The sequence below is a fragment of the Trichechus manatus genome, unplaced genomic scaffold (genome assembly GCF_000243295.1).
Source record: "Trichechus manatus latirostris isolate Lorelei unplaced genomic scaffold, TriManLat1.0 scaffold00181, whole genome shotgun sequence".
Taxonomy (NCBI): Eukaryota; Metazoa; Chordata; class Mammalia; order Sirenia; family Trichechidae; genus Trichechus; species Trichechus manatus.
In genome coordinates, this window is record NW_004444117.1 from 2835981 (window position 1) to 2853111 (window position 17131).

Sequence of the window (17131 nt, forward strand, 5' to 3'; positions counted from 1 at the left end):
ATTTATGATACAAGTCATTTAGACAAGTCGTTTAAACTCTCAGTTTCAATTTTCTTATTTACAAGGGGAAGAGGGTGCCTAACTGATCAGAGGAGTTTAGGAATTAAGTGAATGTTCTGGACTTGAAAGTAATGAGTGATTGATGCTCTCAAGTAAGCTGTGGCAAGGGAGTGAGACAGCTGCTGAGGTGGATAATGGGGTTGAGAAGCATGTTTGTTTGAGCTGTTTTTAGAATGTGACATTAAGCATAAGTTTGAAAGAAGCCACTAGAACAGTGGTTCTCACACTTGACCATGCATCATCAGAGTCATCTGGAGGTCCACCCCCAGAGTTTCTGATTAGGTGGGTCTAAGGGTAGGCTGCGAATTTGCATTTCTAATATGTTCCCAAGTAATGCTGATACTGTTGGTCTGAGGTGCACAGGTTGAGAACAACTGCTGTAGAACAAAATAGATTGCAGTTATTTTGAGATGGGGAGGGGAAGAATTTGAAGGGGAAAAGTCTCGGATGAGGCAAGGCCAGAGAGTATAAGAAGGTACAGCTGAAGGGAGTTATGCCTTGTAAGGAGAGATGCTTCCCTCTCAGACATGTTGGAGTCATATAAGTTGGATTTTGGGAAACAGCTATGAATCAAATAGATCTGTGTCCAAATCCTGGTTCAGCCCTTACTTTCCAAGTTGTTTAACTTCTCTAAGCTTTCATGTCTTTGGCTTTAAATTAAGGATAATAGTACAGCACCTGCCCCATAGGTTGTTATGAAGGTTAGGTAAGCTAGTGCAGCACAATTCTTGGTGTCCGCTCTGTACTGTCTGCTGTTATCGGGCAGAAAGCAAGCCCAAGAAAACTGAAAGACAAGGATCACCGAAGATAAAGAACAGCATAGCGACCAAGAAGGGGGAGGGACGAGGAAGGTAGGATTAATTCCATGAATGGTCAGTCACTGTCACTGGGTACCTATAACTTGCCCAGCATTTGACCTGGAACTGGTGATGAAAAGCACAAAACTCTTGCCCTCCAGGGAGGGGGAGACGAGGAGACAAGTCAGTGAATATCTACAAGTGCTCTACCATGAACGTGAGATGTAAGTATTATGTGCAAAGTACTGTGGGAGCACTGGGGGTAGAATAAGGAGCTAAGGGATGTTTGAGCTATATCTTAAAGGATTAATAGGAGGTTGCCGGGCTAAAGGTGAGAATGGTGTATTCACAGTCCTGAAAGTAGCTCAGTTTAACTGGAGCCTCAAGGGAATGGCAGGAGATTAAATGGATGTAAACTGGGATCAGATCAAATAGGGCCTTACCTACCAGGTTAAGGAGTTTGAACTTTATCTGTAAGCGATGGGGAAATAAGAAAGGGTTTTAAATATCTCAAATATGTGTTTTATAGAGTTTTACCCTTACAGTAGTATAAACGGTGGCTGTAAAAATGGCGTGGTGGAGCTGTCTAACCTCCTCTAACTTCACAGGGGATAAGGAGAATCAAGATCAACAGCCCAAGGCTGATTGCTATGAGGGGGAGGTCAGACATACCTCCCCTTGCCAGTCCATTTTACCAGTTCTGACACCAACCATTCCTCCCATGGCACTCTTTACTTCTCTGCTGAGTTTGATAATTCCTTGCAATGGCCACATAGAACTCACAGAGTATACTCCTGATTATGGGGTTTATTAGGGAAGTAACAGGTTGCAATTCAGGTTCAGAAACGCTCAGGATACAGTTCTTCAATCAGGACAGCCTTTTCTGAGCCGCAGGCAGCGCCTCTCTGGCCCTTCGGCCTCTGCCCTATTCAGACAAGTGTTACAAAGTTCTTTTAGCTCTGCTGATAAGTGCCTCGAGGCACCCCACTCCACCAGTAAGCCTCGGCCTCAGCTCTGGCTCCATGAACCAGCAAACCTAGCTCCACCAAGTGCCCGGAGATACCCTACTCCACCAGCAAACCTCCTTCCCAAAGGCACTCAGCTTTGTCACTTCATGGGCTGAGCCATCTTCGCCAGTCTCTTGGTTCTACTGCTGCTGTTTTCTCTGCCACTGCTTCTCGCTGTCTTTGTTGTTACAGCTCTCTTTCTCTTGGTCTTCTGGTTGCAGGAGCTTCTTGGCACAGGGATCCCAGGTTCAAAAGACACGCTCCACTCCTGCCTCTTCTTTCTTGGTATTGATGAGATCCTCTCCTCCTGCCTCTGGGATGGCTCATTTTAAGCCTAGAGGGATGGCAAAACTGTCCATTCCCTTCCTTAGGGTTCCATAGACCTTATTTACATGGTCCCACCCCCACACAGGTGCCGTGAACTTTATGTGCGTTGTTAGCAAGCTGTCTAATCCCATTGGTGGACCACAATTACCTTATTTGTATAGTTCCACCTATCACTTGGGTGGGAGTTACAAGACCTTGGCAAGAAAGGCCATGTAAAAGTGATCCATCAGATCACGCAGTGTGTTAGAACAGAGAGAAAATAGAACCAGATGAAGTTATTTCAGTAATCTAGGTAAAATAGTGAGGAAGTGAGCTAAGATGGGGGTCACATGGAGGGAGCTCTCCAGAGAGATATTTAGAAAGTAGAATTGGCAGAACTCAATGCCAGTTCATTGGAGTGGATGAGGACTGCGTGTACTGAGTCAGGGACCATGAGAGGAAGGGGTAGATTTGGGCAGGAAGGTAGAGGCACCTGTCTGACATCTGCATGGAGATTTTCAGTTTCCTACTGAACATACGAATCTAGAGCACAGGAGAGAGGTCTGGCACCAAAGATGAAGATACAGGAAATAGTAAATATTTGAGTGCCTGTTCTGTGCTGGTTCTCAGGCTGTGGCAAAGGCCGTGAGTGTGGAGGGGTCACCTGGGGAGATGGTAGCAGTGGGAAGGGATGAAGACCCTGCAGGCATCATTGTTTAAGGAACACGCAGAAGCAGGGCACCTGCCAGGAGTGTCCTTGGAGGCCGGAGCAAGTCCGGAGAGTGGTTGCAAGGGCACTTATGGAGGATGACACTCAGAGAAGGCAGGAGTGGCCCTCAGTGCCCAGTGCCTCAAAAAAGTCAGATTGATACAGTGTGGAAAGGGTCCCTTGGATTTAAGAACCAGGACGTTACCTTGGTGAGTATGGCAAAGAAGCAGGGACCAGTCTTGGAAGAAGTTCTGATGCTGTATTGGAAAGGGAAAGAAGCAAATTAGCTGAACAGGTGCTCAGTAGATGGGAGTGAAATCCCTCACAACCACCCCAGGAAGTGGCTGTCTTCCCTCCCACCACTTTTTTCTTTTGTTTTTAGATGAGAAACCAAAGTTTTTAACTAATCTGCCTGTGAGCACATCACCATTAAGCAACTGAACCAAGATTCAAACCAGGTCTAACTGTGCTGTTAACACTGTGCTAAGTGGTACGTAGACTAGAATGGGGATTAAACGATGGGAGGTACTGAGCATTTGTCAGTGCTTAGGAGAGGAAAGGAGTCTGTGGATGGCGTCATGGATTGAATTGTATCCCCCCAAAATGTCTGTCAACTTGGCTAGGTAATGATTCCCAGTATTGTGTGATTGTCTACCATTTTGTCATCTGATGTGATTTCCCTATGTGTTGTATATCCTATCACTGTGATGTAATAAGATGGATTAGCAGCAGTTATATTGATGAGATCTACAAGATTAGATAGTGTCTTAAGCCAGTGTCTTTTGAGATGAGAGAGAAGCAAGCAGAGAGACATGGTGACCTCATACCACCAAGAAAGCAGTACTGGGAGCAGAGTGCGACCCTTGGACCTGAGGCTCCTGTGCTGACCTGCTCCCAGACCAAGGGAAGACTGATGCATGACAAAGACCTTCCTCCAGAGTTGACAGAGAGAGAAGGCCTTCCCCTGGAGCTGATGCCCTGAATACAGACGTCTAGCCTACTGGACTGTGAGAGAATAAACTTCTCTTTGTTAAAGCCATCCACTTGTGGTATTTCTCTTATAGCAGCACTAGATGACTAAGACAGATGGGGAGGTGCAAATGATTAAGCACACTGGACTACTAACCAGAAGGTTGGGTATTGGAGTCTATCCAGAGGTGCCTTAGAAGAAAGTCCTGGTGATCTACTTCTAAAAATTCACAGCCTTTGAAAACCCTGTGGAGTACAGTTCTACTCTGACACACATGGGGTTGCCATGAGTCAGAATTGACTCGATGGCAGCTGGTTTGGTTTTGGTTTTTAGAGGGTAGAAATGAAATAAAATTGGCCAAACACTGATGGTTGTTGAAGTTGGGTGATGGGTATAGGGGGGTTCATTATGCTGTTCTGTCTAGTTTTGTGTATTTTGAAATCTTCTGTTAAAGTGACATTTGGGACCGTCATGATCCTTTCCCAGCCTTTCTCTTCAACCTCATCTTTCAACATTCCCTGCTGTGCCCTTTCCCCTTCAGCAACATTCCACCACCACCAGTTGCTGTCCATTCGATTCCAACTCATGGCAACTCCATGAATATCAGAGTAGAACTGTACTCCATAGGATTTTCAGTGGCTGACATTTCAGAAGTAGATCACCAGGTCTTTCTTTTGAGGCACCTCTGGATGGACTCAAACCTCCAACCTTTTGGTTAGGAGCCAAATTAACCAATTCCAAATTAACCATTTGTACCACCCAGGGATTTCAGCAACTTTAAACTCCTAATTTATTGCTTCTTGCCACCCTCTGTCCGCTCAGTGCTGATTTGGACATCCCTGCCTTTGCCTCTCAGGCTAGAATGCCTTTCCCCCCTTCTTTGGGATGACTTCTAGGGTTCTTTAAGATTTTATTAAGCGTCCCCTTCTCCAAGAAGTCTTCCCTGCCACCCCATATTCCCCTCCTCTCCCTTCTCTTTCCTCTACTAATGCTGTGGACTTTCCTCTCTAGCTTTGCCACTACATCCCAAGGGTGGGAGCAGCAACTATGTCGTAGTCATCTTTTTATCCCGAATGCCTGGTGCTCTGCCTAGAATATAGTGAAAAACCAGTGAACATTTGAATAAAGACTTGTACTCTATTTACCATTATTTTATAGGGCAGTGTCTGGCGCATAGTAAGATTTTGGTGAATGAGCACTACATGAACCCCTGAGAACATCTCCCTGTATGGGGTAGTAATTGATAGTAGAAGTATAATATTGTAGACTCTTAAAGCTGGTTGAAACTTAGATCATCTAACCCAGGTCAAGAAAGCAGATCTTAAATGGAATATCCACCACTCATCTGTGAGTTTGTCATACTGTGGTGGCTTGCATGTTGCTGTGATGCTGGAGGCTATGCCACTGGGATTTCGAATACCAGCAGGGTCACCCATGGTGGAGAGGTTTCAGCAGAGCTTCAAGACTAAGACAGACTAGGAGGAAGGACCTGGTGATCTACTTCTTAAAAAAATGGCCAGTGAAAACCTTATGAATAGCAGGAGAACATTGTCTGGTATAGTGCCAGAAGATGAGCCCCTAAGGTTGGAAGGCACTCCAAATAAGACTGGGAAAGAACTTCCTCCTCAAAGTAGAATCAACCTTAATGACGTGGATGGAGTACAGCTTTCAGAACCTTCATTTGCTAATGTGATGCAACTTAAAATGAAGAAACAGCTGCAAACATCCATTAATAAATGGAAAGTGGAATGTACAAAGTATCAATCTAGGAAAATTGGAAGTCAAAAATAAAATGGAATACATAAAGATTGTTGTCCTAGACATTAGTGAGCTGACATGGACTGGTACTGGCCATTTTGAATCGGATAATCATATGGTCTACTATGCCAGAAATTGAAGAGAAATGACGTCGCATTCATCATCCAAAAGAGTATTTCAAGATCCTGAAGTACAGTGCTGTCAGTGATAGGATAATATCCATATGCCTCCAAGGAAAACCAGTTAATACTTCAAATTTACACACAAAACACTAATGCCAAAGATGAAGAAATTGAAGATTTTTACCAACTTCTGCAGTCTGAAATTGATTAAGCATGCAGTCAAGATGCATTGGTAATTACTGGGGACTGGAATGTGAAAGTTAGAAAAAAGAAGAAGGATTGGTAGTTGGAAAATATGGCCTTTATGATAGAAGCTATGCAGGAGATCGCATGATAGAATTCTGCAAGACCAACGAGTTATTCATTGCAAATACCCCTTTTCAACAACATAAACAGCATCTGTACCCATGGACCTCACTGGATGGAAAACAAATCAAATTTACTGCATCTGTAAACGGAGATAATGGAGAAGCTGAATATCATCAGTCAGAACAAGGCTAGGGGCCGCCTGCAGAACAGACGATCCGTTGCTCATATGCAGGTTCAAGTTGAAGCTGAAGAAAATCAAAACAAGTCCACAAGAGCCAAAATACAACCCTGATTTTGGAGACCATCTCAAGAATAGATTTGATGCATTGAACACTAATGACCGAAGACCACATGAATTGTGGGATGACATCAAAGACATCATACATGAAAAAAGCAAAAGGTCATTAAAAAGACAGAAAAGAAAGAAAAGCCCAAAATGGATGTCAGAAGAGACTCTGAAACTTGCTCTTGAATGTTGAGTAGCTAAAGTGAACGGAAGAAATGATGAAAAGAGCTGAACAGAAGATTTCAAAGGGCAGTTTGAGAAGACAAAGTTAAGTATTATAATGAAATGTGCAAAGACCTGAAATTAGAAAACCAAAAGGGAAGAACACAGCATTGCTGAAGCAAAAAGAACTGAAGAGAAACTTCTTGCCTCAAGTTGCAATATTGAAGGATTCTAAGGGCAAAATATTGAACGACACAGGAAGCATCAAAAGAAGGTGGAAGAATACAGTCACCGTACCAAAAAGAGTTGGTCGATGTTCAACCATTACAGGAGATAGCATATGATCAAGAACCATTGGTATAGAAGAAAGAAGTCCAAGCTGCACTGAAGGCATTGGTGAAAAACAAGGCTGTAGGAATTGACGGAAGACCAATTGAGATGTTTCAACAAGCGGATGCGACTTTGGAAACGCTCACTCATCTATGCAGAGAAATTTGGAAGACAGCCACCTGGCCAACTAGCTGGAAGAGATCCATATTTGTGCCCATTCCAAAGAAAGGTGATCCAACAGAATGCAGAAATTATCGAACAATATCATTAATATCACACACAAGTAAAATCTTGCTGAAGATAATTCAGAAGCGTTTGCAGCAGTACATCGACAGGGAACTGACAGAAGTTCAGGCTGGGTTCAGAAGAGGACGTGGAATGAGGGATATCATTGCTGATGTCAGATGGATCTTGGCTGAAAGCAGAAAATACCAGAAAGATGTTTACCTGTGTTTTATCGACTGTGCAAAGGCATTCGACTGTGTGGATCATAACAAATTATGAATAACATTGCCAAGAATAGGAATTGCAGAACACTTAATTGTGCTCATGATGAATCTGTACATAGATCAAGAGACAGTCGTTCAAACAACATACAGGGATACTGCGTGGTTTAAAATCAGAAAAGGTGTGTGTCAGGGTTGTATCCTTTCACCATACTTACCCAATCTGTGTGCTGAGCAAATACTCTGAGAAGCTGGGCTATATGAAGAAGAACGTGGCATCAGGATTGGAGGAAAAACCTGCAATGTGCAAATGACACAGCTTTGGTTGCTGAAAGGGAAGAAGACTTGAAGCCCTTGTTGATGAAGATCAGAGACCACAGCCTTCAGTATGGATTACACCTCAACATAAAACAGAAATCTCACAATTGCACCAATAAGCAGCATCGTGATAAATGGAAAAAATAGTGAAGTTGTCAAGGATTTCATTTTATGTGGATCCACAATCAATACCCATGGAAGCAGTGGTTAAGAAATCAAATGATGTATTGCATTGGACATATCGGCTGCAGAAGACCTCTTTAAGGCATTGTCTTAGTCATCTAGTGCTGCTATAACAGAAATACCACAAGTGGATGGCTTTAACAGAGAGATTTATTCTTTCACAGTCTAGGAGGCTTGAAATCTCAATTCAGGGTGCCATCTCCAGGGGAAGGCTTTCTCTCTGTGTTGGCTCTACAGAAAGGCCCTTGCCATCAATCGTCCGTGGTTTAGGAGCGTCTCAGCACAGGGACCTCGAGTGCAAAGAACATGCTGTGCTCCTGGCACTTTCTTCATGGTATGAGGTCCCCCTGTCTCTCTGTTTGCTTCTCTTTTTTATATCTCAAAAGAAATTGACTCAAGATACAACTTAGTCTTGTGTATTGAGTTCTGCCTCATTAACGTAACTGCCACTAATCCAGCCTCATTAACATCATGGAGGTTAGGATTTACATCACATAGGAAAATCACATCAGATGACAAAATGGTAGACAATCAGACAATACTGGGAATAATGGCCAAGCCAAGTTGCCACACATTTTGGAGAACACAACAAGTGCTGAAAAGCAAAAATGTCACTTTGAGGACTAAGGTGCACCTGACCAGGCCATGGTATTAACAGTCACCTCATATGCATGTGAAAGCCGGACAATGAATAAGGAAGACTAAAGAATTGATTCCTTTGAATTATGGTGTTGGTGAAGAATATTGAATATACCATGGACTGCCAGAAGAAGAAACAAATACATCTTGGAAGAAGTACAGCCAGAATGCTCTTTAGAAGTGAGGATGGCGAGACTTCGTCTCACATACTTTGGATATGTTATCAGGAGAGACCAGTCCCTGGAGAAGGACATCATGCTTGGTGAAGTAGAGGGTCAGCGGAGAAGAGGAATACCCTCAATGAGATAGATCGACACGGTGGCTGCAACAGTGGGCTCAAACTTAGCAACGATTGTGAGGGTGGCACAGCACTAGGCAGTGTTTTGTTCTGTTGTACATGGGGTCACTATGAGTTAGAACTGATTCCACAGCATCTGTCGTGGATTGAGTTGTGTCCCCCAAAAATATCTGTCAGCTTCGCTAGGTCATGATTCCCAGTATTGTATGATTGTGTTATCTGATATGATTTCCTTATTGGTTGTAAACTGTATCACTATGATGAGATTATTATGTGATCTCCTTATGTGTTGTAAATTCTGTCACTGTGATAAGGTTGACCAGATTAGTGTCTTAATGCAATCTCTTTTGAGATATAAAAGAGAGAAGCTAGCAGAGATGCATGGGAACCTCATACCACCAAGAAAGCAGTGCCAGGAACAGAGGGCGTCCTTTGGACCTGAGGTTCCTGCTCAGAGAAGCTCCCAGACCAAAGGAAGACTGATGACACAGACCTTCTTCCAGAGCCGACAGAGAAAGCGTTCCCCTGGAGCTGATGCCCTGAATTTGGACTTAGAGCCTACTCGACTGTGAGAGAATAAACTTCTCTTTGCTAAAATCATCCACTTGTGGTATTTCTGTTAGAGCAGCACTAGATGACTGAGACAGCATCTAACAACAACAAATGGGATATGTCTTAACTAAGGTCAGGCAGCCAGTTAGCCATAGTCTGCTTTGTTTTCATGTATATCAAGCAAACTTCTGAGCCTCATTTGGCTTCCCAAATCAGTTTTTTATAGCAGAGTATACTGACTGCCTGCCAAGTATAAGAATCAATCTATTAGGCCATTTTGTTTCTCAGTATAAAGTGTAAAGTTTAACTTTCTGCTTTATAATGTTGACCCGGTATCATGGAGGAAGAGATTATACTGTGTTAAATATTTACATATCCTTCCTTCCTTTCCTTTCCTTTCCTTTCTTTCTTTTTTAAAGCTTTCTATTAAAAAAGTGATGGTCATGTGATAAAATGGCATAGAACTGTACACCTAACATTGTACTAATGTCATATTTCTGGTTTTAATACTGTACTATAATTATCTAAAATACAACTATTAGGAGAAACTGGGTGAAGGGTATACAGAATCTCTCTGTACTATCTTTGCAACTTCCTGTGAATCTATAATTATTTCAAAGTAAAAAGTTTAAAAAATAGGTGATGGTAAAAGTGACTAAGCACCATACTATATAAAGTTTTCTGGAAAATCCATTGCTCTGTAACTTGAGATTTCTGTGTATGTCCTTGATAAGTGGATTCAGTGATAAGGAATGGTGCTTAAGTATATCTTTAGTACTCAGCATGCTAGGTTATTTGCATTATAAATCAGTGACTGTTTTAAACTATTAAGACAAATAATGTCTTAAAGTAAGAATTTTTAGTAGCAGGTTATAGACAGTTCTTCTTCTTTAAATATTTTACAAAGAATCATTTGTACTCATGGCGTGTGGGATTTCATCATAGCACAGCCAGTTTGCCTGGTAATGACACCTTGCTGGGGCTGTTTGTGCTTGGCCTAGGAGTGGGTGCTCCTTTTCTCACAGTTTGAAACTCTGACTCACTCCGTTTAGCTATTGGCATTTCATACTCAGACTCCTCTGGTAGCTTTACACATGGAAGGAAGCAGGATTGATTTGGGCAGTTTCCAGCCTGACACAGGTGAAGTGCAGGACTGTGGGGAAGGGCAGTGGACCCCCAACATCTACAGGGATGCCTTCTCCAAACCTATGAATGCTCAAACATTAGGAAACTTCATGTAATGATCTGAGTTCCATCTGCTACAGAATAGGAACAGTGGTACTCTTCCAAGGTTGTTGTGAAGGTTGCCTGAGACCTGAATCAAGTATGAAGTTCTGAGTGGTCAGCATGGCCCCTCCACTAGGTCAGCAGCATGCCCTATCACAAACTCATTGCTACTTGACATGGATTTCTCACGTTTTTCCTCAAATAGTTTCCTCAAGGTTTGGAACCTTGAATGTATGTGTGAAAATGGATCCACCCCACCTAAAGAGAGGGTCTTTCCCAACAATAACCTGGGTTCCTGAGGGCCTTCTGAGCGTGTGTACAGGGTGCTGGAGGAGCGACGCGAAGATGTGTTAGAAACTAATACATGGTATTAGGTTGAAATTGCCAGTATTTAACCATTTTTAGTTTAAAAAATATGATTTTATATGTTTCCACCTACACTGTTGAGGAGTTCGTGTGCCCTCCACCACTGAAGAGTAGCATGGGAGTGTTGAAGATACGGTTGGAGAGTTACTAGTGCCTGACCCTGAGGACCTGGAGGCCCAGCTCTGGATTCTGGATTCTGAATACCTGAGGGCAAGAGGAGCCATTGGAGGGCTTTAGGAAAAGGGTGACCTGATCAGATTTGCCCTTTAGAGCAATCGCTCTGACCATAGCGTGGAATATAGATGGGGGTGGGGGAGTTGCAACAAGACCAGCTTTAGGGACTGTTAAAGTAAGTCAAATGAGAAAAATTGGTGTTATTGAATGGAAAGAAGTGAGTAGAGTCAAGAAATGTTACAGAGGTAGACTCAGTAGGACTTTGTTTATTGTTGGATACAGGGAGTAAAGGAGAGAGCAAGGTACCTGCTCTGTTTTCTAGTTTATGTGATGTTACTGGGGTTGGAACAGAGAAAAGGAAAACAGATTGTGAGGTGGAGACATACAATAGGTAGTTGGATGAACAGGAGTCTGGAGTTCTGCACAGATGAGTGATTTTGAGATAGTACATTCATGCACAAATAGTGCTAGGCACTCTTCTGGTATTAAGTGCTTCCAGTGAGGCATTAACAAGGAGATAGGATAGTGACTTGGGGGAGGAGGGCACTCTAGAGTAGGTTATCCAGGAATACCTTTGAGAACATTAAAAAAAAAAAAAATCCAGTTGCCATCAAATAGATTCCAACTCATGGTGATCCCATATGTTGCAGAGTAGAAGATGAAAACTAGGGTTTTCAAGGCTGCAACCTTTCTGAAGCAGGTTGCCAGGCCCTTCTTCCGAAATGCCTCTGGGTAGGTTCGAACCACCAACCTTTCAGTTAGTAGTCAGGCTCTTAACCATTTGTGCCACAAGGACACAAGCAACCTGAATTATGAAGTCAGCTGGCCCTGGGAAGATCCAAGAGAAGAAATGTTCTGAGCAAAGAGAAAAGCAGGATCAGAGGCCCTGAGACAGGAATGAGTAGGCACATTTAAGGAGCTGTGAGAAGGCTAGAGTGACTCAAGCATGGTGCCCAGTAGGTACGTGCAGTGAAAGGTGGGAGAGGTGGACAGGGGCCGGACAGATCAGCATTTGGTCCCTGGGGAGTAGTTGGAGTTTGTTCTGCATGTGGTGTTCAGTCATAGGAATTTGAAGACATGGGGCTGGCTGAGATCACTCAGGGAGAGTATGTAGAATGAAAAGAGAAGAGAACTCCAGTATTTAATCAAAGGGGACACATCAAAGGAGACTGAGAAGAAACAACGAGGAAAGTAGAAGAGAAGACAAAAGAATGTGGTAAAGGAATGTAAGGAAAGAGAACTTTAAGATGGAAGGAATATTTCAGTGGCAGGTGCTTTAGAGAAAGAAGAGAAAGAAAGGGCTGGAAATGTGGATTTCGCTGAACAACATGGAGATCATTGGTAACCTTGGAGAAATTAGGCGTCCTTTATGCCTCCCTTTCTTTTACTCCTCACATCCAATCAATCAGTCAGTCAGTTCCCAGAGTGGTGAAGATGGAAGCTGAACTGCAGTGGATGAGTGCTAGCTCTAAGTGGTGGAAATGGGTGGTGTTTGGCTGATAGGATAACAGAAGAGGAAGGAGGAGGAAAAGCAAATTCCTAGCGAGGAGGGGCAGGAAGCAGGAACGCAAGGTGGCTACCAGTATGTAAGGAGCATTGATGAGAGAGATGTTGCTGGCTTTGTTAACTGAGAGTAGAAGGGTATAGGTGTTATCCTCTCTGAGTCTAATCACAAAGCACACTGGAATTTCTGCAGTGGTGGTTGAAGAGGGAGGAAGCGGAGATTAGGGTGAGGGACTGTTCTATAAGGCTAGTGCGGCAAGAGGGAGGAGAAAGGATGCTTGTCTGGTACCCACAAAGTGTGGCCAACTCCAGCTTGATTCAGCACAGCATTGTTATCCTGGGGCCTGTACCCCATAGCAGAGCCCCTGGGAGGTACAGTTAACGTGTTCAGCTGCTAACTGAAAGGTTGTTGGTTCAAGTCTCCCCAGAGGTGCCTCAGAAGAAAGACTTGGCAGTCTACTTCCAAAAAATCAGCCATTGAAAACCCTATGGAGCACAGTTCTACTGTGACACACATGGGGTTGCCATCACCATGGGTCAGAATCGACTCAGCAGCAGCGGTTACCTATACAGAGCAGAAGGTGGCAGGTGGCACCTGCGGCAGAGGTCCCCCAGTAAGGGAGCTGGCAAAAGCTAGGGTAGCACCAAGAGACAGAAGGGGCCACATAAACCGGAGATTGCAACAGCCTGAGACCAGAAGAACTAGATGGTGCCCGGCTACCACCAATGACCACCCTGACAGGGAACACAACAGAGAGTCTGTTGGAGCAGGAGAAAAGTGGGGTGCAGAACTCAAATTCTAGTAAAAAGACCAGACTTAATGGTCTGACTGAGACTGGAGGAACCCCAGAAAGCATGGCCCCTGGACCCTGTATCAACCCAGCACGAAATCCATTCCCGAGGCCAACTCTTCAAGGATTAGACTGGACTACAGGACATAAAATGATACTCGTAAAGAGTGTGCTTCTTAGCTCAAGTAGATACATGAGACTAAATGGGCAGCTCCTGTCCAGGGTGAGATGAGAAGGCAGAGAGGGTCAGGAGCGGGTTGAAGGGACACGGGAAATCAGGGGCAGAAAGGAGGAGTGTGCTGTCACAGCATAGGGAGAGCAATTAGGGTCTCATAACAATGTATGTATAAATTTTTGTTTGAGAGACTAACTAGAATTGTAAACTTTCACTTAAAATACAACAATAAAATTAAAAAAAAAAAAGGGTAGGAGTCAGGACTCCAGGGTGCAGTTGGAGGAGACTGTGACTTGGTCAGTGCACCCAGGCCCTCCAGCTTACCATCAGGCACACTGTATTCTCCAGCAAAACCCCACTTAAGAAGGAAATGACCTTGGACCAGTTGGTTATCTCCCAGACCTGGATAGCCTGATGCTCCTGAAAGCCTGTGTTAACCATTGAGACCCTGCAGTAGTTTCCACAGACTCCTCTGAGCTGAGCATTCTGAAGTCCAGATGGGCTGAGGGCAGGCTTATGAGTTTATACATGGCAGCCAGCCTTATATTGCTCTATAGCACCCACTGTGCTTATTCTTACATAACTTCTGTTCAGGCTGTTTTCCCATTTCTGTTGTAAACATCTGCTCCAAGGCTTACTCATCTTTTCCTTCCCCTGTAGCACCCTGCACATATCAGGCACTCCAGCAGATGCTCCAGGTTTAAAAATCTGCCAGGGCCACCACATTCCACACCCCCTGCCCCCACCTACATCATTCCAGTTAAACTTTGTGAGCAGTTGAAAAAAACGCCCGAGTGTTTCTTTGGCTAAAGCCAATTGGCGTTGCAAAATTGAGTTGTTACTTTGGAACTTGTCTGCAGCTGTTTGCATGTGGATATTGAAAGAGGGAGTGGTAGCTTTTATAATTGTTAAGGCAAAAAAGCATTCTGTTTCTAATCTGGGACAACCAGCTGACTCATCAAGTGCCTTGACCTCTTCGGTTTCCATCTTCCTCCTTAGGAGAATAGAAAACTCACCTCCAGGTCTAGAGCCCAGATCTGGCACTGTAGAACAAATAATTTTCCACAAGGAAAATAATAAAAACAACAAAAATTCAAGAAATATAGCCCTCATTTTTATTTTTTCATGCTAAATTGGTATGAATTTATCTTCCATAAAAGAAACTTTTCAAACAGTTATTTTATAAAGGGACCATTTTAGGAACATGATTCTTTTCCCCCTCTCCCCACTAGATGGCAGTAGCAAGCAGAAGAACCAACATTAAAGTTCTTCGATTGTAAGGATGATGCTCTTGAATTGGGTTCTAGAATTGTATGTAGCTAACCTCTGCCCTGCAGGTTCATTTGTCTGACATTCTTAAGTTTTTCTTGAGACTAATAACCTAGGCACTCAGATACGGATTTAAAGATATAATGACTCAGCCAGGATTTATAGAGCATCATGCAGTTGGTTTTGGTTTGGTGCAGTTAAGAGATAAGAAAATCTTGCAGTGGGAAAAAAAGAGAATGGAGCATAGAATTGGGTCTTAGAGGTTAGACAGTTGCCCTCCTGTTTCCTTGCTTGTTGCACATTTGTATCCAGCAGTTGGTGTACTACTGAGCACGTAGTGCTGGCGGAGGGTCGAGACACCCAGGTCAGAGAGCTCCTGCCCTCTGGCTCTTTGGCAGGTGGTGGTGGGTCAGTGTGGCCCTTTTCTGCAGCCAGAGGACAACAGCACAAAGTGCTGCATGCCGCTCACTGACTCCTTCGAAGTCTATTTAAAGACAATAATTAGAAGCTGTTATTTGGGGTTAGTGGAGGGAGGGATGGAATCAGATGGGGCATGAAGGACAAAAAATTCAATGAAAGTAAACATAGGAAGGAAACCCTGCTTGTTCAAAAGATGAGAGTTGGCTCCTCTTACAGTTGGGGGAGGAATCATGTTTGTGACAGCTGAAAACGAGGCTGGAGAAATAGTGGGAAGGTACCACCTTCTCTCCTCCCCTTTCCTGCCATCATATTCTCTTCTTCAAAGTCTCCCCCTGCCCCTGAACTCTCATGGTGCTTATTTCTAAATTATTGCATAGAGCATTTATCTTATTCTGTAGTAGTGTGTGAATATGTCCTGTGTCCTAGCATGCTGGAAGCCTATGAAGAGGAGGGGTCACCTGTTTGTCTTTACAGTCCCCATAGCACCTGTCCGTGGTACAAAGTAGACTCTTAATAAGGTTAGTTGAATTAATCTAGTTGAGAAGAAAACTGAGGTGCTTAAAGCAGAGAATAGTGGTACCAGGCCAAACAGGATTGTGTGCAGTGACTGGTCTTCATAGGAAGTGGTAGGTTTGTGAGGGTGAGTGGCCAGAAGTGGAAGCAGGCACAAAGTAGGAGATGCTGGGAGATGCTTAGGAACTGGGGGAATGGGAGAAGGACAAGGGCTGAAAGGCACAGGAGGAAGAGATGGGCCCAGGCAAGGGAGCCTAAAGGGGTTGGGAGGGACGTGAAAACTGACTTGTGTCAAAATATAGAGATGCAATATTTGTAATCAGCATGGAACAAGACCTGAAAAATAGACTAGTCAGTTTACCCATGAAAAGGAATTTATTGGTTCACATAAGTAAAAAGTCCAGAGGTACTGCTGGTCTCCCACACACAGCTAGATCTAGGACACAGATGATGTCCTCAAAATGTATGTGTATCCTTTTGTTCTTTTTCTTTCTTCATTGGCTCCATTCTTGGGCAGCCCCTCAGGCAAGATGTCTACCGGGTAGCTGCAGGCTAGTGTCCTGCGAAGGGAGAATGCCTCCTTCCTGGGGGCACACCAAAGTCCAAGCCCTGACTCACTGGTTTGAATGGAATTGCCTTCTCACTGCTGACCATCCTGACTGACTGGCCACCAGGTGTAGAAGGGGTGGGGGGGCCACAGGAACTTGAGTAGGGGAGAGGTGAAGCTACAAGGGAAAACAGGTGTGTGCCCGGGAGTGGACGATGGAAACGGGCAAGGACTCCAAGGATACAGACCCCTGGTTTAAGTTAATGTTCTAGGCAGAGGGGACTTGATACATGATGTTGCATGCATAAGTCACTCTTTTCAATGTTTTTCAGCATCTCCATGATACGGTGAAGAGGAATCTTGATAGCGCTACCTCCCCTCAGAATGGTGATCAGCAGAATGGCTATGGAGACCTCTTTCCTGGGCATAAGAAGACACGCCGGGAAGCCCCTCTGGGAGTGGCTGTCCCTGCCAATGGCCTGCCTCCAGCCTCCCCCCGGGGGCAGCCTGACAAGCCTCCTGGTGGAGATGCCCTCCAGCCCAGCGGGAAGCACTCGCTGGCCCTTGACTCTGTCAATAAGAAGTGTCTGGCTGACTCGAGTCTCCACTTGAACGGAGGCAGTAACCCCAGTGAGTCCTTCCCTATGAGCTTGAACAAAGAGCTGAAGCAAGAGCCTGTTGATGACCTTCCTTGCATGATTGCTGGGGCTGGGGGCTCCATATCACAGAGCAACCTCATGCCTGACCTGAACCTGAATGAACAGGAGTGGAAGGAGCTCATCGAGGAGCTGAACCGGTCAGTGCCCGACGAAGACATGAAGGATCTCTTCAATGAGGACTTTGAAGAGAAGAAGGACCCTGAGTCTTCAAGTTCTAACACACAGACCCCCTTGG

General features: G+C 44.3%; 1 protein-coding gene across 1 annotated transcript in view; it reads left to right on the forward strand.

The window, feature by feature from the left end:
• MAML1 (mastermind like transcriptional coactivator 1) overlaps positions 1–17131 on the forward strand; it is a 50217-nt gene that overhangs the window by 21061 nt on the left and 12025 nt on the right. The window contains exon 2 of the mRNA XM_023741435.1: positions 16570–17107. Coding sequence (XP_023597203.1) covers positions 16570–17107 — 538 coding nt within the window. The remainder of the gene's footprint in view (positions 1–16569; positions 17108–17131) is intronic.